Source organism: Protopterus annectens, chromosome 8.part0 (genome assembly GCF_019279795.1).
Source record: "Protopterus annectens isolate FY-2018-M chromosome 8.part0, PAN1.0, whole genome shotgun sequence".
In the NCBI taxonomy this organism is placed as follows: Eukaryota; Metazoa; Chordata; order Ceratodontiformes; family Protopteridae; genus Protopterus; species Protopterus annectens.
In genome coordinates this window covers 1,490,376,476-1,490,404,054 of record NC_056741.1, presented here as the reverse complement: position 1 = coordinate 1,490,404,054, position 27,579 = coordinate 1,490,376,476, and the positions used below count along the sequence as shown (strand labels likewise).

The window sequence follows — 27,579 nt, the reverse complement described above, 5'->3', positions numbered from 1 at the left end:
TGGTAAAATTCTGAAGGACTGTAGACAAATATTTTATTACTTCTGTACCAAGATAGCAAAGGAATTGTCATGCAAAACCCTCTTCCTTCACTTGCAGGGAATCTAAGCCTTCTCATAAAGCCAAGTATATGCCTTAAGAAGATATCCCTGGATAAACCTGGCAAAGACGTTAGGTTTGGGAGGCTTCCCTTACCTAGACAAGTCGGCTTGTCTACCCTCTGTCCCCCCCACCTCCACCCCTTGGTCCATCCCTACCCCTATCCAAAAGATCACCTCATCTGCTAAAAAAAAAAAAAAATAGCTACTTATCACTTCAGACAAATGTTTTTTTTTTTCATCATTCCATTTATTGGCATCCCTCCTGCTCCTCACAGTTCAATTCAGTTGCTGTATCCCATCATTGAAGCCTTGCTTGTGCAAGGCGCAGTAGAACTGATGTCTCCACAATATGTGGGAAAAGGGTCCTACTCCAGACTTTTCCTTATCCCAAGAAAAGAAGACTAGAGACCAATACGGGACATGTCCACCTTCAACGATTATGTCTATGCCTTTCTTTAAAGATGTCCTCTGCTACCAGTCATTGTTTTTCAAGCCTTCCTGATGTCTTTGACCTAAAGAATGCCTATCTCCACATTCCTGTCCATCTTGCTTACAGGAAATTTCTGAGGATTTCTACTGGTTTATTAAGTGTTCAGTTCTCTGCTTTCTCTTTTGGACTTTCTACAGCCCCCAGAATCTTCACTGAGGTTCTCACCCCATTCATAGCTTACTGTAAAAATCTGGGAATACAGGTATTCCCTTATTTTGGCAATGTGTAATATTGGCACCTTTCAGCAGATACTTTTGACTCATCTCAATTTCACTGTGTCTATACTGCAGGTCCTGGGGTTCACAAAACAATCTAAAGAAGTCTGCAGTGAAACAAACTCAAGACCTAGTTTTACTGGGGTGCAGACTAAATACCAGACTCTTTCAGACTTTCCTGCCACAAAGTGCAAAGCCTAGCCAATTATTCCTTTATCTTCTTCTGCTTCAGTCTTGTACTGCAAGGGAGATTCTCAGACCACTGTGGTTCATGGAAACATCCACCCCCATGGTCACCTTTGCCAGACTTCATGTGAGGAAGTTCCAGTGGTACCTGAAATATACTTAGGAAATCCTGTGTCACAGATAAAGCTCAACCCAGTTCTACAGTTCAAACTGCAGACACCACAATAGGAGCTGCACACAGATGCTTGGGGAGCATGGATGGGCAACCTGAGAGTTCAGGGACAGTGACCAATTAGCCTAAAGTCAGAGCACATCAATCTAAAAGAGATGAAGGCACTACTACAGGTTATGTAGAGCTTCTCTCACTCTTGGAAAACAGGTCCTGTAAGAGTGTACACAGACAACACAACAGTCATGTAATTCATAAGCAGGGAGGCACCAGATCTTATCAACTGTGCAGACTCGCTTTTTTGGCACGGGAAATGACCACAAAAGCAAACCTCTTTGCCCAAGTAGTTTGCGTTCTCACACATGACAGTATCCTGACAGTCTTTCTTAGCAGATCAAGGGAGGATCCCCCAGGAATGAATGCTGAACAGGGAGATCTTACTAGAGATAATCCACAAATGGGTGTGTGCTGATCTATTTGCCTCCATCGACAACAAACAACTTCCACTGTTTTGCACCAGTACCTACTGTCATCAACATTGGAAAATGGACACAATGTCCTTTTCTTAAAAAGTGAGGTTCTTGTATGTATTCCTTCCATTTCCTCTTCTTCCCAAGGTCTTGGTGAAGATCCAACAAGGATAACTAAAGGTCGTACTGCTGACTTCCTGTTGGCCAAGGCAGCTTTGGTTTCCCCCTTGTCTTCCACCTAGCTAAGGGCCATCATCAGAAACTTCCTTAAACAGTGGACTTGCCCACAAAACATAATGGTTCATTGCTGCTACATCTGAACCTCTCATCCTTCAACCTGATGGATAATTGGATTGTGATCCCTTTTAGATACCAGTGTTCTGACAACGTTCTTATGGTTCTCCAGGGTGCAAGAAAACCACCCACCAGGAAGTAAACTAACAAGTTAAACTACTGCACAAACCCAAACTCCAGTGTAGTGAAATTGAAGAAGAACAGCATCACAGTTCACTTCAGTAGGCTCAAAGACAGTGTAAAATCAATGCAGAATCCAAGACAGTAATAAAAACTTAATTTATTGTGGAAAAACACCAACCAGGAAGTCGTATGTAGCAAAATGGAAGAGATTTATGGTATGGTGTCTCACTAAAAACAGGACCCAGTATGGGATAATACCCCACACACTGGCCCTGTCTTACTTGTGTGAGCTGCTGTAATCTGGCCTAGCATTATCATCTATTAAGGCACAAATTTCAGCCTCCAGAAGATTTAGGATCTTTGCTTGGAAGTGTTTGCATAGGTATTTTATACCCCAAGCAGTTGTTAATGAATTTTTCCTCAGGTGGATAGCAAATGTTGTGGAGGTGTGATTGAGAAGAAAGAGGTGACTGGGAACATATATTTTGAGAGTATAACGAGCTGGCAGATTTTAATATTTCCCTGCGGTGTATTCTTATGAGAATTATTGTGTGAGCAAATGGCAGTAAGTAAGGAAATGATTCATTTGAGCTGGGTAACAGGATCTGAATTGCCTAGACATAGTAAGGCCTTATAAAGATTAATTCTGTTGGCTGCCAAAAAAGCAATTATAATAAAATAGAATCAAAGTCTACACCAACTGTATTTGATATATTGCATATTATAAAAAAGATAAAAGAATTGGAAGAAGGATCTTTTGAAAAGGGAAGGAGAAAATTACATAGAACTAAATTGAAACCTATTTCTAGTCAAGTAAAACTCAAGTAAAGTTCAGGAGGAAGAGTGAGGTTTAAGAAAAAGCAGGAATTCAGCAATTTTTTAATGTTGGACTGATGATGGTAGTAAAGAAAATATATGTGAAGTATATCATAAGTAAATGGAAATATGTTAAAATGGATTGTTTTCTTTTTTGTTAATGTATGGTTAGCATTGTCGCCTCACACCGTAAAAGTCCATTGCCAATCAAGAGCGGACCAGTGATTCACTGTGGCGACCCCTAACCAGGAAAAGCCAAAACATTTTGTATGCTCATGTCTTAAGTGATAATTTAATAAAGGTGTTAAAATAGGATAAAGTGTATTTGAGGGATAATCCCTCTATGCATACAATGGTAGATGATAAATGGACTCTCTCTTTCTTAATTGGGCTATAAATCTGCCCACCTTCTTCCCTATTCCACGAAACAAGTCTCTTGATGTTCATAGGCAACTCAAATTATACCTGGATAGGATTAAAGATGTCCGCAAATCATACCAGCTGTTTGTCTGCTACTAGGATTCCAAGCTGGGCATCCAAGTTTCTAAGTAAACTATTGCTGCCTAGATTTCTAAATTGATTATCTTTTGCTATATTCAACAGGGCAGATACTTACCTTCATCAGCAAAGGCACATTCTACTGGAGCAAGAGACGTCATGTGGAGCCTTCTACAAGGCGATTGACTCTAGAACAATTTTAGAATTACCTATTAGCTTTTCTACGCATTCCTTTACCAAACATTACAGAGTGGATGCTTTTTCTAAATCCAGAGCCTCATTAGCCCACTCAGTCTTCTCTGGATTACTGGACAGTTTTGTCATTAATTCAGCCATTGTTTAATCTTCATAAGCTTTGGGAATCACCCAACAGTTTGAATCTTAGGAGGGACATAGTAAAGTTGTATAAGAATTTGCCATGAAAGTAGATGTCCCACTGATCACTGTTGCAATATTTTTCTCACCCTACCTTCTCCATTCTTTGTTTCTTCCTTTTCCTTATGGACCAAGGGGGGCCACTGTCCTTTTGTCTCCTCTTTTAGTTGACCAATTTTTCAATTTTCATTTCTGTGGCCTCAACAGGATTACTGGCTTGGAGATAATTTTAGGGTAAATACTCATACTTCCGATTATGTACCCTTATGCACACAGGTTTAGGTCATATGTCAGACATAGGGTTCTATGAAAGGTTTTGTCTTTGGTACCCCAGCTGGACATCCAGATTATTTGGCGAGGTAACCCAACAGTTTGGAATACTATTTGCTGATCCAATGTTGTCTGTTTTTGTCCGATTCAACCATGGGTTATCAAATCTGATCTCAGCATTGACTCTGAAGTTTCTTGGTCCCAGGACTCTGACTCCTCCCTTACCAATAATTCTATCAGCTCCACCTTAGTACTTCAGTTTTGCCAACTGAAGACTTTGGGTGTGTTATATGAGGGTTTTTCGCAAAAACATATCCTTTATGTGATATGTCCTTTTTTACTCCTCTTCCTACCGATTGATTTCTGTCTCGTATTTCATTTGACCTAGTGTGTTTAGATACTGTATTTTAGTGGCATTTTGATAGGATTAGTTTGTTTTATAGACCTAGGCAGTTAGGATTATTAGGTTAAGTAGTAGTTCATAGAACTGTTACATTAGTGTGTGTTTTTTCTGTGTTGTAGATTTAGTATAGTGTGGTTTCTCGACTACATTTTATAGCAATATAGTCATCACTCATCAGACCCATCATAGAGTACAACACCTCATTTGGGATGTACCTTACAAGACACCTGCAACAGCTAGAAAGTCCACAGACGTACCTCACTAAGAGGATCATTGGCCTCAAACAGATGCCCTATGCAGCTTGACTGAAGAAATTACAGCTGTACTCGGTTGCATACCACCTACTCAGATGTGATCTCTGCCTGACATTCAAGGCCATGTCCAACCCAGAATTGATGGACATGCTCCACCTAAAGAAAACCTTATCCCTGCGAGCCATACGCTCTAGGGATCTAAACCTCACAACAACAATAAATAGGATGTGCTGGAGGGATAGATTCCTGTCCCAGAGACTTCCCATGCTTTGGAAGAAGATCCCAGTCTACATTAGGCAGAGCTCCTCGCTAACACTCTTCAAAAGAAATCTTGACGAGTGGATGGGAAACAGAAAGTTTACCACGGGGATCACTTCAGTGGCTCTGCTGGACAGAGGCACAGAGAACTAATCTAAGGGGGTGGTGAAAGCCAGCACATTCTGGTTAGGCTTATAAATACCTTCGGACAGATAGCCTAGTACCTACCTATGAACCTAGAGTGTGCTTTTTTACAGTATTTAGTGATAGCAAATGTCTGATAGTTGGTCATAATCTCTGAAGTAAGAATGTCAGATAGCCATGGATTTAAAAAGTGTTCCGACTGTGGGCACAGACTCCAAACCCCCAAGGATTTTCATACATTGTGCATGTATTGTTTGGGCACTGCCCATTTCGATACCCACTGCCAAGCCTGTGCCTCCTTCAGTTTCAGGGCACTCCAGTGTAGGAGGGAGAAGCTATTAGTCAAGGGCCTCCTCCCTCCCCAGACAGGGTCTTCAGTTCCTGCTGCTTCAACCTCCTCCTGTGGTACTTTTCCAGCCAATAAAAAAGAGACCCAGAGACAACCAAAAAGAAAGAGAAAAAGGAAAAGAGAAAGTAAAAGAAAAGAAGGATAAAGACAAGTTTAAATCAGACAAAACAGATTCTGAAAAGTCAAGGAAGCATTCCCAGGTCCAGTGGTGATGTTCAGGCTGGGTGCAAAAAATCCTCTATGGTCGGAGTCGATAGTTTCTTGGGTCCATCCCTCACCACCTTGGTCCCGTTTCTCTCCAGATCCAGTGAGTCTGAGGTTACACTCCCAGATACTCCGAGAACAGAGGTATTTGAGACCACCTTCAGTGGCTTCTTATACTTGATCATCCAGAACCCTAACTGAACAGGATGTTGACAGGATTATGCAGAAGTTTCTTAGATTACAAATCCAACTTCAGGTTCTTTCAGTGCCATCCCGTGGGAACATATCAGTCTTGGTCCAGCTACCCCTCCTCTTTTTTCCAGTTCCAGTCCTCCATTCAGACCTGACTGCCTTGGATCTGACCTGCCCTGGAAAGCCGTTGTTGGAGCCGACAGTCCAGGTTACTTCGACAGCATCCCTTCCTCTTTCGACTCTGACATGTTTGGATCTAGAAGGAACTGGGAGCAAAAGCTTTCTTGCCAGGGTTTGAAGGGGTGGGTCGACACAGTAGTTGTTGGAGCCATCGGGGCATTGTCACTAAATAGCTTTGATCCAAGATCAGCATTGGGGTCAAGACCCATTTGTTCTGAGATATCTGTTCTGTCTGAGGATAGGGGGAAGCCTATGTAACCAATAGCGACATCAGCCTTCGAGGCATTCAGAAGTATCTTACTGATTCCAGGGTAAAAGGTGATTCCATCCAGCTCGGTTCCACCCTAATCTTGGCATAATTCTACTTCTACTTCCCATCACCAGGTCAGACAGACCTTGATCTCATGGCCCAAATTGCATGGAATGACCTTCATGTGGTGAAACCAGCACCAAAGGCATCCAAAGGAACAATGTCTGAGGAAAGTTCCTAGGTCCATCCCCCTAACAAGAAGTTTAGGGCTATGGACCTGTTTGGGAAATGGACATACACTTTCAGTGACTTTCACACTTACAGTGCAAAATTATTTGGCCCATGTTACTAGATTTCAGAGATGCTTGACCAGAGAGCTCTCCAGGCCTCTCTAGAGTAACCTGCCTGTGGATGTTCAGAAGACCATAGACTCCCAGCTTGGTTTCCCTTTCTGTGGCTTCTGCTAGTGTATCCTCCATGGATGTTGGAACAGTATCCAAACATATTACCACACCTGTCTGGATTTCCTCCTCCAGACCAGATATCCATGAAATTAACTGCTTGGTTCCTCCAGTTCCAACTGTAGCCAGAGATACCAGGCTCCTAATGTTGGTTGTGCCAATCAGATCAGCCTCTCAAAAACAATCCACTAAGAAGCTCTAGCATAACAAATGGGAGAAATTTTTCAGATGACCTATGTCAAAAGATTTACACCATTTGTCTGCTCCTAGTCCTTCCATACTAGAATTCTTGTCTGAACTTTTCCACAGCAGCTGTAGTTACTCCACTCTCAAAGTGCAAATAGCCTCAATCTCAAGTTTCCACAAAGGGAAGAATGACAATTCTATAGCTTCCTTAAGAATCTCTAAAGTTTTTTTTTAAAGGAACCTTTCTCCTATGAGCACCTATCAGAGATCCATTACCTCCCTGGGATATTCCTATCATGCTACAGGCATTAACCCAACCCCCTTCTGAACCACCAGCATCAGTTGATTTGAAGTTTTTTCTCTTGTGAAACAATTTTCTGGTGGCTGTTTCATCAGTCAGATGAATTTCAGAGATCCAAGCACTGTCCTGCAAGCCTCACTATCTGTATTCCATAAAAGACAGAGTTTTCTTGAGGACTAATGCATCCTTCCTTCCTAAGGTGGTATCTGAGACTAACCTAAATCAGTAAAAATGTCTACCAGTCTTTTTCCCCAAATTCTCAAAGCAAAGGTGAATACATTTTGCATATGCTGGACATTCATAGTTAGTTTAGGTTCTATCTTCATAGGACCAAGCAATTCAGAAAGTCTGATAGTTGTTTGTTGCTGTCTCAAAGCCTAATTTAGGCAAACCAGTTGCTAAGGTTACTCTTTCTAGATGATTATCAGACTACATTTCTTTTATCTACAGTAAAAAGGGTTTGTCTGTACAATCTAAACCTAAGGCTCATTCCACAAGGGCAGTGGTCACTTCAGCCTTTTCTAGTAGACTATCTTGTTGATGATATTTGTACTGCAGCAACTTGGTCAGCAGTTCACACCTTTGTATCTCATTGCGAACTGGATGTGCAATCCAGATCATACTCTTCCTTTGATTCCAGCATTCTCAGGAACGTCCTTCCTTGATACCACCAAGGTAAAACAGCTTGGGAATCTGTCCCATGGTTGAAATGGATGAAAACAGACAACATTGAATATGAATGTTATGTACTTAACATAACAATAGATCTATGTGTTATAATTTCCAGCCTGTTCAACCTCCCTCCTGCCCCCTTCCAAATTGACACAAACAGGCATCCGGTGACCTGGTAATTTTCCTGCACACCCTGTCTGTGTACAGTTCTGATGGGCTTCCAGTCCTTTTTTTTTTTTTTTTTTTTTTTTTTTGCATGTATGCTAGCCTTAATATTGAACGTAATTCTTATGGTTTGTTTTACTGGGGCAAACTCAATCTGAGGTACTAAGGCTGCACAGAGAATTATGGCTAGTGGAGGAGTCAGAGGCTTGGAACTGAGAAGCTTCAGAGTCAATGCCAAATTCAGATATAACAACCCCTGGTTGAACCGAATGAAAATCAAACAACATGGATATATTGTTATGGTAAGTATGTAACATTTGTTTATAGAAAGTTCTTGCACAACTGTATAGATTTGTTTAATATAATGTTCTAGGCATCAGCTGCTCCCTCAGAGAACCAGTTAGAACATGTCTCTTTGCTATATAATCTCTTACAAAGGTTGTCTGATAATTCTGTACACTACCCTTTGATAAACCATGCATTCCTAGAGGTAAATGTAAATGCCATATATACATGACTAAGATTGTCACTTAAATATCTGTATTAGACACTGTACACATCCAGGTAGTTTAGTCTTTCATTAAACTTTCATTAAATAAATAATCCTGGTATATTTCCACTGTACTTACTTCAGTTTACTCATGACAATGTTTTGTAAGGTTTCCATAGTATTATTCCAAAACAGTGTAAGAAACTTCTCTGTGTGGAAAATTTTCAGTCCATATATTTCTAGTTAATCACTGTATATTAATCAGATCAGACAATAGTAGTGGAAGTAGCGAACGTAAACTCGTCAAGTCAAAAAGTAATAATAGAAAATATATAATTCTACAGCATTACTAAGTATTTGAAAGTAATCCAAACAAGGCAGGCAGTCTGTTTCCAGTCGAAAATCCTTTATTAAGTACACAGACAAGCGATCCAAGTAAAACAAAAATAGAGTAATAATTTCCTCACAAGCTTTCTAAATATATATATACTTTTTATCAGGCATGGGAGTGGTTTATTGTGCTGTAAAACAAAGTGTTATTGGTACACATGTTAAATTCACATCCCTTCCCCCATCAGTGTGACATTCGAGCTGGTCCTGCCCTACCTAGTAGCTGTCATAATAATATATAGCCCTAATGTACTTTAATGGTACATCTTATTTAACCAAGTTATTAAGTAGATTAAGTCTGTGATTTTATACAAGGCAATATACTACATGGCTAGAAATATATCAACCTTAGTTCATTTTGCGATCAAAAATTATATATAAATATATACATATACATTTTGCTTGTAAAAATCAGTTTCTATTTTCATAACCTATTGTTAACAAAGATAGCTTTCTTCCTTCTAGACTTCTTCAGGTCTGTGTACAAGAACCCTAAAAACCTATATAATTGTATAATTAGTTAGTATTGTTATTACCATCATTTTGAATAAAGTGGAAACAAGAGAACCAGAAAAAAATATAATATAGAACCAGAAAAATAATAATAAAAAAAAAAAAAAATATATATATATATATATATATATATATATATATATATATATATATATGTATGATGATGGAAACAAAATATACACTTAAATTTCAAATGATTTAAAATGGTATTTAAAACCAATTTGTAGAAAAAAAATAAAATACAATTAGTCATGTAAACAATGTGGCAATTTTCTAAGTTCCAGTGCACTTTTAATTGAACAGTAGTAGTTTAGTCCAGGCTTTCTAAAAGAATTCGGCTTTAATTGCCACATGAGTTCATGTTTCTCCAGAATATTCGGGATATCTCATTCAAGATCACCCATGTCTATGCGATCCAGGATCTGGAACTTAAAACCTGTGTGTCTTTTATGAAGAGAAAGGTGTTTGGCTAGTGCATTATTTTTACATCCTGAGCGGACGAATGTCACACTGATGGGGGAAGGGATGTGAATTTAACATGTGTACCAATAACACTTTGTTTTACAGCACAATAAACCACTCCCATGCCTGATAAAAAGTATATATATATTTAGAAAGCTTGTGAGGAAATTATTACTCTATTTTTGTTTTACTTGGATTGCTTGTCTGTGTACTTAATAAAGGATTTTCGACTGGAAACAGACTGCCTGCCTTGTTTGGATTACTTTCGAATACTTAGTAATGCTGTAGAATTATATATTTTCTATTATTACTTTTTGACTTGACGAGTTTACGTTCGCTACTTCTACTACTATTGTCTGATCTGATTAATATGCAGTGATTAACTAGAAATATATGGACTGAAAATCTTCCACACAGAGAAGTTTCTTACACTGTTTTGTTTTTAGACCCACTACACTTTAGTGGGTTGTTTTGAAACTTCGGGGATACCACGAATATTACTTGTTTCATACTATTATTCCCATACACTAATCTGGGACTGATGTAATTTACAATGATTTCATCTTTTTTGATGTCCTGGCCTTTATAAATATGTTATACAGCCTATAGATCTCTAACTATCATTATCCAGCTGGTTGATATGATCAGAAAAACTCAAAGCTGGGTCTGCTGATATACCTAGGTTCTTAAATGAATCCACAGTTTCAATCACTGTGTATTGTATAAACATTCATTCTTCAATCTATGTCTCCCAGGTATCACATACTTAGTTTTTTATGTATTTGTCAGCATGTTAATCTCTTGTGTCCAAATAGTCAATTTAGTTAAGTTGTTTTACAGGCATGCCCTGTCTGTAACGGATGCAGTCAACTTTCCCATTTTTCAAGTCATCTGCATTCAGACTGCAGAACACCTCAGATGAAAAAAGATTGATCCGAGAGATATGAGCTAAACAAGTACAGGTGTAGGAGAGAGTCCTGTGGTACACCCTGGCTGTAACCTAGAGTTTCACTTTTCCAATTGCTGCATGATGCTTTTCATTTCTTAGTTGTAAGCCGTGCAGATGTCCATTGTATCAAAGTTCTACTGATACCCAATAGTCGTGATTTATTGATTAGTGTTTTGTGTATGACCCTGTCAAAGGCTGAAGATAAGTCTTATTTACAGGTAATTCTAGACTTCTTTTCAGCATATGCATGCTGACATATGGTTTCAAGTCCCAACCTTTCCGGTTCTGACAGTCATGTATCCAAAATAGCCTTCTCCATTATTTTTGCTCAACAAGAATTAGACTTTTGGATCTATATGACTTTGAATTTATCCTATTTCTCTTTTCATTAAAGACAGGTTTAACAAGTGAACGTCTCCAGTCCCGAGGAATCTCCCTATACTTAAATTACATAGGGAATAACAAATGTAATAGTTCCAGAAGTTGACACTGAATTGTTGTAAGGCCATTATTACTAATTCTGTGCCCCCCCCCAACACACGCACTTTTCTTGGGTCTAATTTGCAATAGTACTTTTCCAACATAATGTAATTTAATTTCAGTATATGAAGTTGCTTGGATGTGTCCTGTGGCTTAATGTGATAATCCTTGGCAGTTTCCTTAGCTTTGATGCCACTATAGTTGCAGACCCTGGAAACTGCTATAAACTAGGAGAGGCACTCTGTAAGTCTTGACTCAGAAGATTGCCATTATCAAGACACAACTTGATGCTTTTCAGTTTTTGTCATTCCTGCCTGCAGGGAAGGCCACAAGGAGGTCATTTATCAGGCATTCTAGGTGAACACACACCCAAGAAGATCAAGCCATTAGCTCTCCTGTCCCTTCTGTGCTTAATGCTGGCCACAGAATTAACAGTTCCATTCACACACTTGAAGTTTCCATGTTATATTGCATTAGAATATGTTATTGGCTGTGAAGTCACCACTTGCTCTTGAATATTTGTGGATGCACTTATGGTCATAGGCAGTTGTCCCTAAGTTTTGCGAGTCTTCCTTCTGCAGAAAAAAAACACCGTAGTTGTGATGATGATGACTGCTTTGCTAATTAATTTAGTTTCTACTGTTGCTCCCCCATGGTCCATGGGAGGCGGATTGATCAGGAGAATTGGCTGTTATCCATTTTGAAAGTATGAGCCATGTCTTTTGCCCTAAAATGCTGGCTGTGCAACTGCCCCTGATGCGGCTTATAAACAGATGATGGCAGATCCTTTATACTCGCTTTACAGAGATGTGCATGTCTTGTGCACTGTTTGAGCTAATGCTCCATTCCTTTGCAGGAGCAGGATTCCCTTTTTTTTCTGAGTTATTTTTGCTCTCTTACTTGCCAACCATCAAGTCACTCTTTTCCCAAGGTGACAGCCACTCTGAGACTCAAGGTTTATAGTCTAATGGCACCAGCTATCTTCTTGGTGCTCTTGGGAGGTACCAACATATGAATATTCACTACTGGACACTCACAGACCAGTGGAGTCAAAAATAAGGTGTCTGTCTCTCTACTGTCTTGAAGGTTTGCTGCCAACATCCTTATTGGTGACTTTACTAGTCAGGTTTTTCTCCAGGCTATCCCTTTATGCCTCCTTGCTCCAGAGTGGCTGTTGCCACAGATACATCTGCCCTGTGTTTGGGGTTGTCATTGCTTAGGGCAGATTGTCCAGGGGATATAGAACAAGAGGCCTATGAGTATTTGTTTCCCGGAAATGAGTTTGGTCCTCTTAACATTGGTGGCCTTGCAGGATGTCTTCCCTCAGGATGTGATTGTCATTCACTGTAAGAACATGGCTTTGGTTTGGTGTTACATCAGTCAGAGTGGAGCCCACTCCTACCTTTCTAACATGAGGAGGAGCAGCTATTGGAGTGGGCGGTGACACCCCTTTGCTAACTGATAACAATGCATGACCCTGCACAGGCTAACTCTCTGGCAGACAAGTTCAGCAGAGGTTTACTGATGCCTCAGGAGTGGTCTGTTGGCCATTTAGTGGTGAAGACCATCTTTTATCCCCGAAAAAAGCCTTGCTATGTTTCTCTACATCCCTGACCAATCCCCAAAGTATCAGTATTTACTTATCCCTAGTTTCCCCATAGGAGAAAGCTCCTTGGGATGCTATGGTCCAGCAGTAGCCATTGGATATATTTTACTATTTTCCTTATTTTTCTTTATGTAAAGATGTTTCTACTGAATGCTGTAATGCACAAGGCAAAGGTCCTCATCATACCACCATCCTGGCAAAAAAGATATGGTTTCTTCTGCTGTGGTCTAATGTGCTAGAGAAACCTGTCCATCTCAGACCACACAGAGGTCTCCTATCTCACCCAGTCTTTCAGTCCCTTAGACTAATGAAATGTTTTTCCAGTTTCCCAATGGTCCAGATTCTTGCAGCATTCCAAACGCCCTCCATCAGGTAAGTATACAGAAGTAAATGGACAAAATGTTCCTTCAGGATGAAAAGGTAAGATCTAGATCAGATCCTTATTCAGCTTCCATCCCAGCAGTTCTGCAGCTGTTAGCTGATACCTTTGATAAGGCTCCAGAGAGTCAAGGTACATTTAGCAGCCATTTTTAATGTTTAGAAAGGAATGGGGATTCTTCACCTTTAACATTCTTAAAAACGTATAAAACATTTCTGAGGGGCTTTCTTGCATGGACCTCACCTCAGGTAATATTTTTTTCTGCGTGGGTATTCAGCCTTATGCTAGGAAATTTAATGCTACCTCCATTTGAACCAGCTGCTAAAGTAGATATTGAATACTTACTTTGGTAGACAATTTTCCTTGAGGCAGACAGTTCAGCTAGAAGAGTTTCTAAAATTCAAACTCTTTGTTCTAAATGTATTTATATTCCATAAATATAGGGAGTCCTTGCACCTTTATGCCAGAGGTGGCAACAGAAATTAATTGGAAACTGTCCATCTTCCTTTATTCTTCTCCTCATACGTCTAACTGAGGAGAGTACGTGTTTCACTGCCCAGATTATCATTCTCATTTATGCCTCTACTTGGAACAAAATATATCAAATAATTATCAAGTCTTTGTCTCCTTTGCACCCAACACATTGGAATAGAAAGTGACCACCAAGGTCATTGACCTGTCAAGTTAGCTGTCTAACTGCTTTGCTTTTTGTTATGCAAAATACAGTATGAGTTTTACCAAGCAAACCAAAAGGACAATCTGATGCTATAGCTACTGTTTTAGCATTTTTATTTTCAAAATTTCCTTAGTTGATGATATCTTTAGTTACATTTATTTATTATTTATTTATTTAACATTTGTTGACCGGGCTAGTCTATCTGGATATAAGTCCATTTTCAGTAGAGGCCCGGGGAGAAAAGTTCCAAAAAATGACAAACGATTTAATACAAATCAAAGTTAGAGGGCACTTGTGATCATGAAGAAAATCCAAAATTGTTTGGTTATGTTAACAATAACAGATAAAATAATTAGAATACAACAACAGTTAAATTCACAATAAAAAATCTCATCCCATTAAATCCACAACAATTAAGTTTTTTTTTTTTTTTTGTTAATACAAGGAGTAGAGAGGGGATTAGTGATGGTACAATGAGACAGAAAGAAAAAAGGGGGGGAGGAAATACAGAGAGGTTTGCTAAGAATAAGGTAGGAAGGAGAGGTAATGAAGCTGGGAGAAGTAGTTCAAATTTGCAGGTTATGTGGCTTATAGAATCAGAATAGCACAATGTGAAATAATTTAGGAAGAGTAATCTAGTAATATGCAGGAAGGGAGATTTTTAGTCAGGGTTGCTGCATGGACAGAGCCCGTGGTTTGTGAGATAAAGTTTTAGCTTCTTTTTGAAGAGTGAGGAAGAGGAGATTGTAGTGAGGTCTGTTGGGAGTTAGTTCCAGCATTTCCCTACTACATAGGAGAAAAGTGAGTCTCCTGATTTATTATTGGATTTATGTGTGGATACTAAAAGTTTGTGAGATGAGCGCAGGTTAGAAAGATATTTATAGGGACTGATAAGTTTGGTAAGGATTGGTGTTTTTTCAGGAAAGTAAAGGATTTTTTGTGTTATAATAAGTTGCTGAGATAAGAGTTGATTGTGCAATTCAAGCCAACCAAGTTGTTTTAGGCTGAAGCAGTGGTGAGTTCTAAAAGGGGAGCTGGTAGCAGAACGGGCTGTACTATTATAGGCGGTAGATAATTTATTCAGGTTGGTTTTGGATAGGTTAGTATATAAAGGTGATGCATACAAGAGAGTAGAGATGAGGTGGGTGTGAGCAATGGTAGTTCTGGCTGTAGGAGTAAGGAAAGGCTTAATTTTGTAGAGGGAGCCACTTTTTTGTTAATGGATTTAATAGTGGAATTAATTGAATGTCATAGTTTAGGTTATGGTCGATGGTAACCCCTAAAAGTTTGGTTGTTGTGTCAGGAGATATGACTGTGCCATTTTTAGATACGATAGAGAAATAGAGTATGTTAGCTTTATGTGTGGGAGTGAATAGCAGTAGTTTAGTCTTATTTGGGTTAAGGAGGAGACAACGCTGTAAGAACCAGTTTTCTACAAGCTGAAAGACATTTTGGGTGAGGGATTGAAGTATGGTAGGGTTAGTGGCTGAGGAGATCAAGGTGGAGTCGTCAGCATATTGAATGGTTACTGCTTGAGGGATACTAGAGGCAAGATCATTAATAAATATGAAGAATAATAGAGGACCTAAGATAGATCATTGGGGAGACAGGAAGAGGGGATGATAGAGTGTTTTCCCAGAGGACTGCCTGCTTTCGGTTATCTAGGTATGACTTGAACCACTGTAGTGCCAGAGTATCAAGTCAGAGAGATTTTAGAAGATTCAAGAGAATTTGACGATTAACCATGTCAAATGCTTTAGAAAGATCTATAAAGATAGCAGATGAGAAGATGTTATTATTGCAGCTTTTATTTATGTGATCAGTAAAGGAAAGAAGAGCAGTTGTAGTGCTATGGGAGGGACGAAATCCATGCTGAGAGGGGGCTAGTAGACCATTAAGAAGGAGGTGGTCGAGCAATTGTTGGTGTATACATTTTTTCCATGATTTTAGCTAAAGGAGAAAGAAGGGCAATAGGACAGTAGTTTGAAAGTTCTGTTGAGTTTCCACCTTTATGAAGGGGAATAATATGAGAGATCTTCCAGATGGAAGGGATAGTGCCTTCTTTGATGGTTCTATTTATGAGGATAGAGATAGGCAATAGCTTTAGCTGCAATTTGAAGATATTGAGCAGGTAATAAGTCAGCAGAGGGGGTAGAGGGTTTGAGTTTTGAAAGGAGGGTACTGATGAGGGATGTAGATACAGGTTGTAATTGATAAGTGGGTGGGGAGGGAAAAGAGGAGGGTGGTGACAATGTAAGAATGGGAGGTAAGGAGTTTGCAAGTGACTGGATAGCTTCGGTAAATAAATTGTTAAAGGAGTCAGCAATCTGTTTAGGATTATTTTTGGCAATACTAGCAGGGGTTGGTGACTTAGATGTGCCTGGGTGTAATAAAGCATTAATCCCTGTCCAGAATTTCTCTGGGTTCTGGTGGTTATTTTGTTGGAGGTGAAAAAAAAAGTTTTTTTTATCAAGACATACAGAGGATTTAGTGGAATTTCTTAGGTGTTAAAAATTAGTGTGATCAGATGGATCTTTGGTGGCTCGCCATTTAGACCAGAGTTTGTTTCTAAGCAACATTTTGTGTTTGGTTTCTTTTGTGAGCCATGGGGCAGTTTTAGTCCTAATTCTAATGGTACAGGTAGGGGCATGGAGGTTAAGAATTTCGAGGAACTTAGAATTGAAGTAGGCTACTGCTTCATTAAGCTGAAGGTATTGTAGGGGTGACCAGTTATAAAGTCTAAGCTCATTTTGGAAGGCTTCAGGGATAAATGTTTTATTGGATCGAGTGGTTCTGAAGGTAGTAGGTCTAAGTATGTTGGACTTATGTCGATGTAGGTATGTTAGGGAGTGATCACTCATGTCATCGGGAAGAATTCCAATTGTGTAATTTGAAGGGGAGGAATTTATAAGGATCCAGTCAGGGATGGATTCTTTTTTGGTGGGCCTGTGGATTCGAGTGGGTGAAGAGACTATTTGAGTAAAGCCATGAAGGTTAATGTGGTTAGATGGGCTATTGGTATTACAGGTATTCCAATCTATGTTAAAGTCACCTAGTATTAAGGTTTCTTGTGGATAAGGAGTAGAAAGCCAGCTAAGAATATTTTCAAGGCAGTTAATATTGTTGCCACGTGGAATATATGAGCAAAGAATATAAATGGCCTTATGACTGTTTAGTTGTAGTTTAGTAAAAATAATTTCAGAGTTAGTGTCTGATGGAAGACAAGCATTTAATGTTGTTAGTTGGAGATCTGTTTTGTAAATTATGGCTATGCCTCTTCCTTTCTTGTTAGGGCGATCAACTCTAACTATATTGTATCCTGGTGGGGTAATTTCGCAGTCTAGTACTTGTGGTTTTAACCATGTCTCAGTAAGGCATAATATGTCAAAGTTGTGTAGTTGCAGAAGAGCATGAAGCTCGGTCACTTTGTTGTTAATACTTCGAATGTTTAAGTGGGCTACTAATAGGGAGTTAGCTGAGTGGTTAGGTTTGTATTGGGATGAGGAAGGATATCCAGGTGTGAAAATGGGAGAGGTAGAGGAAGGGCCTGGGTTTGGGTGAATGTCACCATCTAAAAGGAGATGATGCTGAAAATTGTAAGTAGGAGTTAGTATAAGATGTAGTAATGTTTGTGGTTTCTTCCCATGGTGTAGTTTGTAGAGAATATGGTTAACTCTATGATATTTTTGGAAGAAATAGTTTGATGTGTAAGTTATGTTGATATGTTTTAGAAGAAGAGATGATGTAGTAAAGGAAGTTTGTTTAAAGGAGTGTTGGAGGTTAGAGCAGTTGAGGTGTTCGTAGGAAGTACAGATGTAGATAGTGTAAAGAGAAGGGAGAATAGATAATAGGAGTAGGGATATGAGGTAGGGAGTAAAGGATGATATAGGCATTGTGAAAGGAGGTGGAGCTAGGGAAGTAAAGAGATAGGCAGGGAGGAGAAGGATGTTAATTGGTTAGGTAATTAGGAGGATATTTGAGAGGGAAGGAAAGTAATTGGCTGAATGGGGGAGTAGAAGTGGCCTGGGAGGTATAAGGGTAGGCGTAGTGGGGGTGGGTGGTAATTGGGGGTAGGGGAGTGGACTGAGCCCAAAGGGTGAACGGAGCGGGCAGAGCCAAGCAAGGAGGAGAAAGACCAGCCTGAGAAAAACAATCAGTGAAATGCTGATTGCTGTTGGCAAGTTGCAATCAGGTAGAGAGTCAGAGCAAGGTTGGGAGAGTAGCAGGATAATAAAGAAAAGTGGAAGCTCAAAGTGGATATAGGTAGAATTCAATACAGTAACAAAAGTTATAAATAAATAAGTAGAAATTTGGGAGAAGTAAGTAATAAGAGGACGAGTTCACCTAGTACAGGAGATAAGAGGGAATGGGATAGATTTATAGGTGAGAGGGAGCCATCTAGTGGGAAAACAGGTAGATTCCACAGCAGAACAAGGAAAGAAGCAGCAATCTGGAGGTGGGTGAGAAAGGGAGTTGGAGCAAAGTAAAGACCATGCAAGGGGCTGGGGGAGTAGAGGGAGTAAAGAGCTATGGCTGCCAGCTGTCCAGGAGGGGTAGGGAATTTCAATATGTTAACAGTTTCAAGAATTAAACTGATTACATAGCAGTGGACATACTTTCTTAGTTTCTTGATGGGGTGAATGAAACCGTTATCCTCTATTCTTTAATACTAGAGGTCGCCAGGTATTACTGAGCAGAAGGAATCCTGGTCAACAGGTAGGACAGGTTCCAACCCAACAAGTGGTCAGGGAGTTTGGAGTGCTAGGTAGAGCAGGGGAGAAAGTGGTTAAGGTGAGAAATTAAGCAAAATAGGCAGTTAAAAGGAAGAATACAATAAAAAATACAAAACTGTAGCACTAGAATGTCATCATACATGCATTGAAGAACTGCCACACAATCGCATAATACTAGTAAGGTCTGGGATATAGCACAAAAGGCTTTTAAGTAAGTTCTGGAAAGCTAAATCAAATGAATATAGTTTAAAACATTGTTTGGGCTATTCCCAAGCTGAATATGGACAGTAGAGAAGTATCCCAGCTCTCAACAGTAATGTGTCATATAAAGTAAAATATGATGTATAAAACCAAGGACTTATTTCAATAGCGAGGTAGTAAGCACACCAAATCAGTTCTCAACCATCTCAGGGATTCCAAATTATGGAAGAAAATATATTAAACTGGGTATATATCCTGAATAAAGCATATGTTGGGGCTAGAGTGGATTAAAAAGTAAGCTAGGAGAAGAGCTTACAATACAGCGTTGAAAGCATCAATTGCCTATTTAGTAAAAAAAAAACAGTAAAAGTTGAGGCATGTGCTGACGAGTAGAGAGGAAAAAACGACGTTTAAGCAGAACAACCTCAGAGAAGCACGAGGACGACTGAAGGTGTCCTAAATGTGCGCCATCGCCGGAGGTCAGCAAAATAGTTAGCAAGAGCTTTTAAATGAATACAGAACACAATACGGCTGTATTAGGATGACCAAAACAGTAAATAAATAGGCTGTTTTACTGTGAGAGCCAGTTTATCTTAAGAATAAACAGTAAAAATGTGTAAATTAGGTAGGAGGTATTTAAAAGTAATAGGCATAAGGCAGATCCTTGAGGGCAAACCTGATCAGGAGACACATAACTGCGAGAGCGATACACGCTCATATGCCATGTAGTATGAGAAAACAGTAAAACTTAAAGAGGCAGTACAGTTATTAATACTGAGATCAGTCTATCAATAGAATACAAGGTTGGCTAAATCCTTTAAGGAATAGTGAGTATGCAGACTAACAGTTATATCTAATACACGCTCTTGTGCACAGCAGTCGCAGTTAGCAAAGGTAAAGTTGGAGATAACATCTGCATTAACTAATGCTCTCCATGTAGACGATAGAGAGTAGCCGTCAAGCAAGTTCAACACAGACAAAAGAAGTAATGAAAGGTTAAAAAATGGCAGCTAGTGCATCATACTTGATTAAAAGCCAGGTACTCAACAACTATCATTGCATATTTAGCACTACAGAGCAGTAACAACCCTTTACAGACTTTGTAAGTTGTAAGCACAGAAGACAAACAAGTACAATGGTAACAGCAGTGTATTGAGCACACACTTACAGTGATAACAACCTCTGCGCTCCAGGGACACGCAGCAGCCAGGAGGGGCAAGGATTCAAAGATGGCGGCACAAGAAAGAGGGTGTATTTGATAGGTGTATAAAGGATATGAGGTAAGAGAGGGAGGGGAAAAAGGGTACAAGAAGGTACAGACCAAGAAGGGGAAATCGGTAAGTGGAGGGGGAGGGGGACATACAATGCAATCAAGGTGAAAAGGATAGTATGGAGTGTACCAAGGAGACAAAAAGTAGTATCAAAAGAGAGGAGAAGGCAAGTCAACCAAGGGCAGCTTAAGGTTATAAGGAGAAGAGCTGTTCAGTGGATAGTTTAATAGAGCAATGGGGGGCAAATAGATGGACAGTGAAATGGTCAGGGGACCGTGAGAGGGAGAAGTAAAGGAAAATAGAGTAACAAGGAAAAATAGAAAGTAAGCAACAGTGGGGTCAGAGCCAAGCAAGGAGGAGAAAGACCAGCCTGAGAAAAACAATCAGTGAAATGCTGATTGCTGTTGGCAAGTTGAAATCAGGTAGAGAGTCAGAGCAAGGTTGGGAGAGTAGCAGGATAATAAAGAAAAGTGGAATCTCAAAGTGGATATAGGTAGAATTCAATACAGTAACAAAAGCTATAAATAAATAAGTAGAAACATGGGAGAAGTAAGTAATAAGAGGACGAGTTCACCTAGTACAGGAGATAAGAGGGAATGGGATAGATTTATAGGTGAAAGGGAGCCATCTAGTGGGAAAACAGGTAGATTCCACAGCAGAACAAGGAAAGAAGCAGCAATCTGGAGGTGGGTGAGAAAGGGAGTTGGAGCAAAGTAAAGACCACGCAAGGGGCTGGGGGAGTAGTGGGAGTAAAGAGCTATGGCTGCCAGCTGTCCAGGAGGGGTAGGGAATTTCAATATGTTAACAGTTTCAAGAATTAAACTGATTACATAGCAGTGGACATACTTTCTTAGTTTCTTGATGGGGTGAATGAAACTGATATCCTCTATTCTTTAGTACTGGAGGTCGCCAGGTATTACTGAGCAGAAAGAATCCTGGTCAACAGGTAGGACAGGTTCCAACCCAACAAGTGGTCAGGGAGTTTGGAGTGTTTCTTAGTTTCTTGATGGGGTGAATGAAACTGATATTCTCTATTCTTTAATACTGGAGGTCGCCAGGTATTACTGAGCAGAAGGAATCCTGGTCAACAGGTAGGACAGGTTCCAACCCAACAAGTGGTCAGGGAGTTTGTAGTGAGTGATAACAACCTCCACGCTCCAGGGACACGCAGCAGCCAGGAGAGGCAAGGATTCAAAGATACATCTTTGACTTCATGATTTACTTTTGCAATCTGGTAGTGCTCTTAATGTGTAGGTCTGCCTTCTTAGCTGCCATTCTTCAAGGTATTTTTTCTTGATGCCGTCAAAGAGGTTAAATGTGGGGATTCTCTCCTAGTGCTGAATTGGGCAGACTAGATCATGTAAGATGTGAAAGTTATGTATTTACCAAATGTTAGATGATCTTGAGCCTAGCCTGTCCATTTCAAAAAACATACCCACTTTCCTCCTTCTTCCAATTGTAATTCTTTACTGCATAGACAAATGTAGCAATGGTCATAAGGCCATCTTTGAGTTTGCTGTAGGTTTGAGTTGTCCTCAGCACAAATTTGATCTGAAGAGAAAGGAGAGGCATGTTATGTTGTGGAAGGTAGAAGAGGAAGTTTAGAGCCTGGGAGAGTTTTAATGGTGCAAAATGACTGCTGCCTGCAGCCAACCTGTCCTTGCATCAAAATGGACAGACATGGATCAAAGATTTGACATTACTGTTAAGTACATAATTTTATTTTCCTGATTGGTTATTTGTATATCAGTACTCCTCTGAAGAGTCATCCTCCTCCGTGTGGCCTTAACTTTATGATTGACATTTTAGATATATGCTGTTTAAGTCTTGTGATTTAGCAGCTCTGAAATTTATCCAGGGAGATGCTTTTTCTTGATAGCCGTTACTTTTGCTCAGAAAATGTAAAAGTGCCAGGCATCATTTTTTCATAACAATTGACTGTCCCTTAGAGAGACAACTATAGTGGTGTCAATATTGTCCTTAAACCAGTCCTCTCATCTCTCTTTTTTCTCCAAGAGTAGAAACAGAGAGAGAGACCTTCACAACTTTGGACATACACTGCCATTTTAGATTTTACCTGAAGAGGTGCAGGAGCAGTACAGAACAGCTGTTATTCTATGCTGTGGGGTGTAAGGTTTACCACAGGCCAAGCAAACTTTTCCAATTGGTTCATTAACTGTATTGCATTGCGTTGTGTCATTTAGGTGACATATCTGTTTTAAGAAGCTGTTGCTGAAGTCAGCACAACTGTGGACATAGTTGCTTTCTTTTACTAATGTCTCCATTCCTGATACTCATGCTGTGGCTTCCTTAGTCATTAGTTTTCCCCTTCATCTAGCATTATTGTGTGGACCGTGATTTCAGTTGTGGCTCCTTTGAAACTCTTGACTCACAAGATTTGACATGCTGAACACTCTCTTTTAGCTGTTCTCCTACTCTGGTCTCCTGGAAGTTTAATCTTCACTGCATGGTCTACTTCACAACAGTTGCCCCCTGTTGGGAAAGGAACTAATATCTCATAAAGCAGATTTGCACTCACTGTATCAGTTGATATTAATGTAGGCATCCTACAGTAGCTGTTTATAATTCTCCTGCCTTCCCTCTATCTGGATATTCTTTCTGTCCAGTGACTGCAGATGGAATTACCTTGTTAGATAGGCAAGTACATGTTACATAGTCTTCAGTGTAATCCATTGTACTTTTATCTTGCAGACTGTGATTATTACATGGCTGGGATTCAAACTGAGTAGAAGAGGTTCTGGGTAAATGCTACTAGTTAACTACATGCTCACACCTGTGAGCTTTGAGTTGACAGAGGAAATAAAAATAGCGGAGGTAGTAACTGAAGAGGAAATCACAGCAGTTAAACACTGCAGAAGGCCTCTTCACACATCATGTGATATAATGAGTACTTGTTTGTTATTTCTAGGATTACTAAAAATTCTGCTCAACTTTTGAGTCACTCCGGTGGTGTCGAGGGATAAAGTTCTGACTACAGCACAGCCAGCTGAGGTTTGATTAGCGGCTCTGGTGACTGACAGGGCAGCAAGGATGGGATGGGAGGATGATTTTCCCAGGTGGGAGGATACTCATTGATATACTCCCTAAGAGAGGAGTGGTTCAAAGAGGGAGTTTCCCTGGCATATGGGAAAGAGAAGTCGCTAGGTCAAAAAAAAATGTTGCTCCACTATAATGTCCTTTCTATTCCAATATTATGTTTCACTGTGGGACATCAGCATATTATTTATTCATTTTTTTTCTTTTAAATCCCAGGTGGGCAGATGGCAAAGGGCCACTTGCAACTGAATTTTCATCCACTGAAATCAAGAGTTTAATACGAGCTTTATTCCAGAATACTGAGAGGAGAGCTGCTGCGCTTAACAGAATTAAGTAAATTTTGAAACTGTATTGAAAGAAGATTTTTTTTCTTTGTGTAAATTCCATTAAATCTTATATATTTAGTAACCTTTATGAGTGGTTTGCCTTTCTTGAGAACACTGATGCTGGTGGGTTTTTCTTGAACCTGCAGAAACAGGTACATTAAAATGTACAAATATATGTATGTATATGAATCTTATATATAATAGTTATATATGTTTTCAAAATATTGACTATAATGCTGACCCATTGGGTTAGAGAGGGCATTTGTATGCACTGCTGATATTCCAGGTTGGACTTTATACCATAGTGTCAGTGGACATGATTGCAGGAGTGAAGTGAATTGTAGCCCACTTACTTTTCTGAAAGGAACCCTTGTGAACCTTAATTTCTGTAGTGGAGCTGGGATATATATGTCAAAGCAATCTTTTTCACATTATATACCAGTAATGTACTGATGAGCATTTGTGGGGATTGGTACTGTACAGCCCATGCAATTTTTTTCTGTTTATTGCATTTTAGCAACCTGCTTGCCTCTCTGTGCAGCCAAAGTTTCAGTAGCTCATTTTTCCTCCCAAAAGGGGAAGAGATCCACCAGTGAATAAGTCCAGTCTAGGAATTGCTGCATCACATGGACAAGGAGAATAGTTGAACTAGTTAAGAGACAGATCGGTAAGTAGTTTGCACTGAAGGGAAAGGCAAAAAAGTGCTGAACATAATTTTTTAAGTCTCACATCTTGCTATGAAATTAAATTATGCAAAATTATTGACTTCAGGACATGCCATTATATTGTTAATGTTCTTTCAGACTCCAACTACTGTTGTACTGAATCCTCATCTTAACCTTTCTCCAAGTATTATCTGATTAAACTCTCATTTATTATTTATTTGTTTATTTTATTTTGCATTTGTTTACCGGGATAGTCCGACTGGATACATGTCCATTTATTTATTACTTATTTTATTTTACATTTGTTTACCGGAATAGTCCGACTGGATACATGTCCATTTTCAGCGGAGGCCTGAGGAGAAAAGCTCCAAAACGACATTCAACAAACTGTTACATTTTTACAGTTTAAAACACAAAAAGATTTTTACACAGATGTAAACAAACACAACAAACAGATATACAAAAACAAATTATTACATTTTTACTCAGATGGAAAATTCTAGGCAGTGTTTTTAAGAAAGATAGGGTATTGAATGCCTAGTAGGCTAACCTGGTAGTAGATCAAAGGGAGATCATAGGATTTATAAGTTAAGAAATAATAAAGTGTAGGCAGAAGTCCTCCATGTGCACACGAGTGATGGTTAGAGTTAGTCTGGGTTAGGACAAGGACATAGCCATCATTTTTTAAAGTACTGAATCAGACTTTTCTTGAATTGAGGTAGAGAGAATTCAGATGTAAGATTAGGAGGAAGAGAATTCTAAGTTTTGCCAACAGAGTTAGCAAATAGAGATTTACTGGCTGTGTTGTTGGATTTGAGAGTTTGAACTAGTAGTCTTTCAGATGAACAAAGTGTGCTAAGGTTACTATAGGGGGTGATGAGGTTTTTATGTTCGGGTGTATTATCTGGTTGGTACAGGATCTTGTATGAACTCTTGTTCATATATTCAGTGTTTGCCTAATATAATGCATATTCCATCTTATTTGCCACCATTACTCCAACTACTAGAAGAATAATCACTCAGATTCCCCATCACATGTTCATCGTGTTTCACTGTTACAGTCATTACACTTGGGTTATCCTGCTGGCAGGCTACCCGCAGTCGGCCTGAATTCCAAAGTCCTGGTCCGGCGTAAGTTGCTGTTGCCTCTTCCCTGACGTCAGCGTGCCAGGGGTATAAAAGATGCAGCTGACACCATTTTCTTCAGTCTTTCTTTCCGCGTGGTGCCCGAAGCTAAAGCAGTTCACAAGTGCCGGTCGTCCGACTCCTGAGATTTTCGAAATTGAATTTCAGATATGAAGTCTTCAATAAAGCTAAGTACCTCGTTGGGGAAACTTTTTCTTGCTCCAGACCGATGTCAGTAAAAGTTAACAATCGTATTTCTTGTGGGAAGCAAATACCTCATAAGGATTTTCATTCTTACTGTATTGCTTGCCTAGGCCCTGACCACGACGTTGCTAGTTGTCGGTTTTGTGCTAGATTCAACCAACACACTATTAAGCGGCGGTTCAATTTTGCTCTACATTACTTTGGCCAAAGGTTTAACTATATAATGCCGTCGGAACAACCGACGACTGCAATTCACAAAAAGCACAAGGACAAAGAAAAGGACAGGCATCCGAGGTCCAAAACCAATGACAAAGCCTCGTCTAGGTTTTCAGTGAGGCGCTTTCGCAGCCCCTGACACCCACTACCTCAGAGCCACAGGCCGTCTCCGACTCCCACATGGAGACAACTAGGCCTCTGGAAACTCAAGGTATTGGGCCTACGGAAACTATTCCCTCGGATGGGTCCGGAGCCGCTGAGCAGGCATCGGTTTCTGAGGGTGTTTTCAGACCTACACAGCTTACTATCAAGACCACTTCAGCAGCCAAGGCAAAGTCTAAAACACCTTTAAAGACAAAGAAACAAGTACAGCATTCACCTGGACAGTCATCCGTGCCAAAGAAACAAATGCTTAAAATGGCTAAGGACCTAATTACTTTGATCAGGGGTTCCCTCCCCCCTCCTGATAAAAGGCCTAGGCAAGATACCGACTATGATTCCTCTGACCAGCTTTCTATTTCCTCTGATTCCTCTTCAGAACAGGGATATTCCCTTCCTCCATATGAGGACTCTGACGCTGAAGAATCTATCCCTTCAGCCTCTCCTCCTGAGGATTACTCCTTTGGGGAAACCCTGCACTCCATGAGGGAGCATTTCCATTGGGAAAGCCAGGATTATTCAGAATCCCAAGAAAAGGCTCAGGGACTTTCTTTTACTTCCTCAGCATAGGCCCCTTGCTATTCCTCCTGTACTAGATATTGTTGATGATGTATTTTCTGAATCTAGTTTGTCTCCTGATTCTTTACCTCCTGCACCAGCTAAGCCAGATAGATACTACAGGGTCCCAGATTCTCATAAATTATTTTATAAAAACCCTGCTGCTGACCCAAAAACAATTTCTCAGGGTCCCAAAGGAGTCAAGGCTTCCACTGCAAAAAAACCCTGTTCCCTCTGATAGGGATTCTAGAGCACAGGATAGATAGGGGAAAAATTTTACACCTCTGCTACTTTAGCTGTAAGGGCTTTAAACTGCCAGTTTCACATGCTTAAATATCAACAATACTTAATGTCTTTGCTAAAACAGAAAATGCTTACAAGCTCAGAATGTCCTGAAAATAAGGAAATGCAGGATTTATTGCATGCAGCTGAACAAGTGGGAAAGCATACTTTGCAATGTGGTTTTGATTCATTAGAGGCTTCTTGCAGAGCCGCAGTTACAGGTTCTGTCATTCGAAAGCATGCTTGGTTAAAAGAACAAAGTTTACCTGATCATGTTAAAGCAAAATTGTTGGATGCTCCATTACAGCATGATACTTTGTTTGGTGTTAAGGCAGAAGAGGTGTTAAAGAAAATGGATGATAAAGCAAAATCAATGCAGACAGTAAAGGATTTCTTACAGGTTCAGCCACCCAGATTTAGCAGGAAGTGGCCATCTAAAAATTGGTCCTTTCCAGTGTCAGATAGGCCACAAAGAGGCAGATACAGATGCCCAAGAGGCAGATCTCAGCCCCAAGGCTCATACAGACCTAAGCAATGGGGTGTTTCAGCCCCCAAAGGCAGAGAAGACAAATCATAACCTTATAGGAAACAGTCCCAATGACTTTCCTCTACCAATGCCAAGCACTTACCTTTTGGCAGCACCCTTAGGGGGAAAACTAGCATTTTTCTCACAAAATTGGCACATGATCACCCAGGACAAATGGGTACTGAATATTGTTTGCCAGGGTAACAGGTTCCACTTTCACACCCTTCCAAGGCCAAAAGGTATGCCAGACCTGCCACACAATCAATGGGCAGAGGCACAAAGACAAA

General features: G+C 39.9%; 1 protein-coding gene across 1 annotated transcript in view; it reads left to right on the top strand.

The window, feature by feature from the left end:
• Positions 1 to 23,639, top strand: part of ZW10 (zw10 kinetochore protein) — a 727,093-nt gene extending 703,454 nt beyond the window's left edge. Inside the window, exon 16 of the mRNA XM_044081067.1 lies at positions 23,448 to 23,639. Within this exon, the coding sequence (XP_043937002.1) occupies positions 23,448 to 23,568 (121 nt within the window). The 3' untranslated portion in view covers positions 23,569 to 23,639. The remainder of the gene's footprint in view (positions 1 to 23,447) is intronic.
• Positions 23,640 to 27,579: the final 3,940 nt, after the last annotated feature.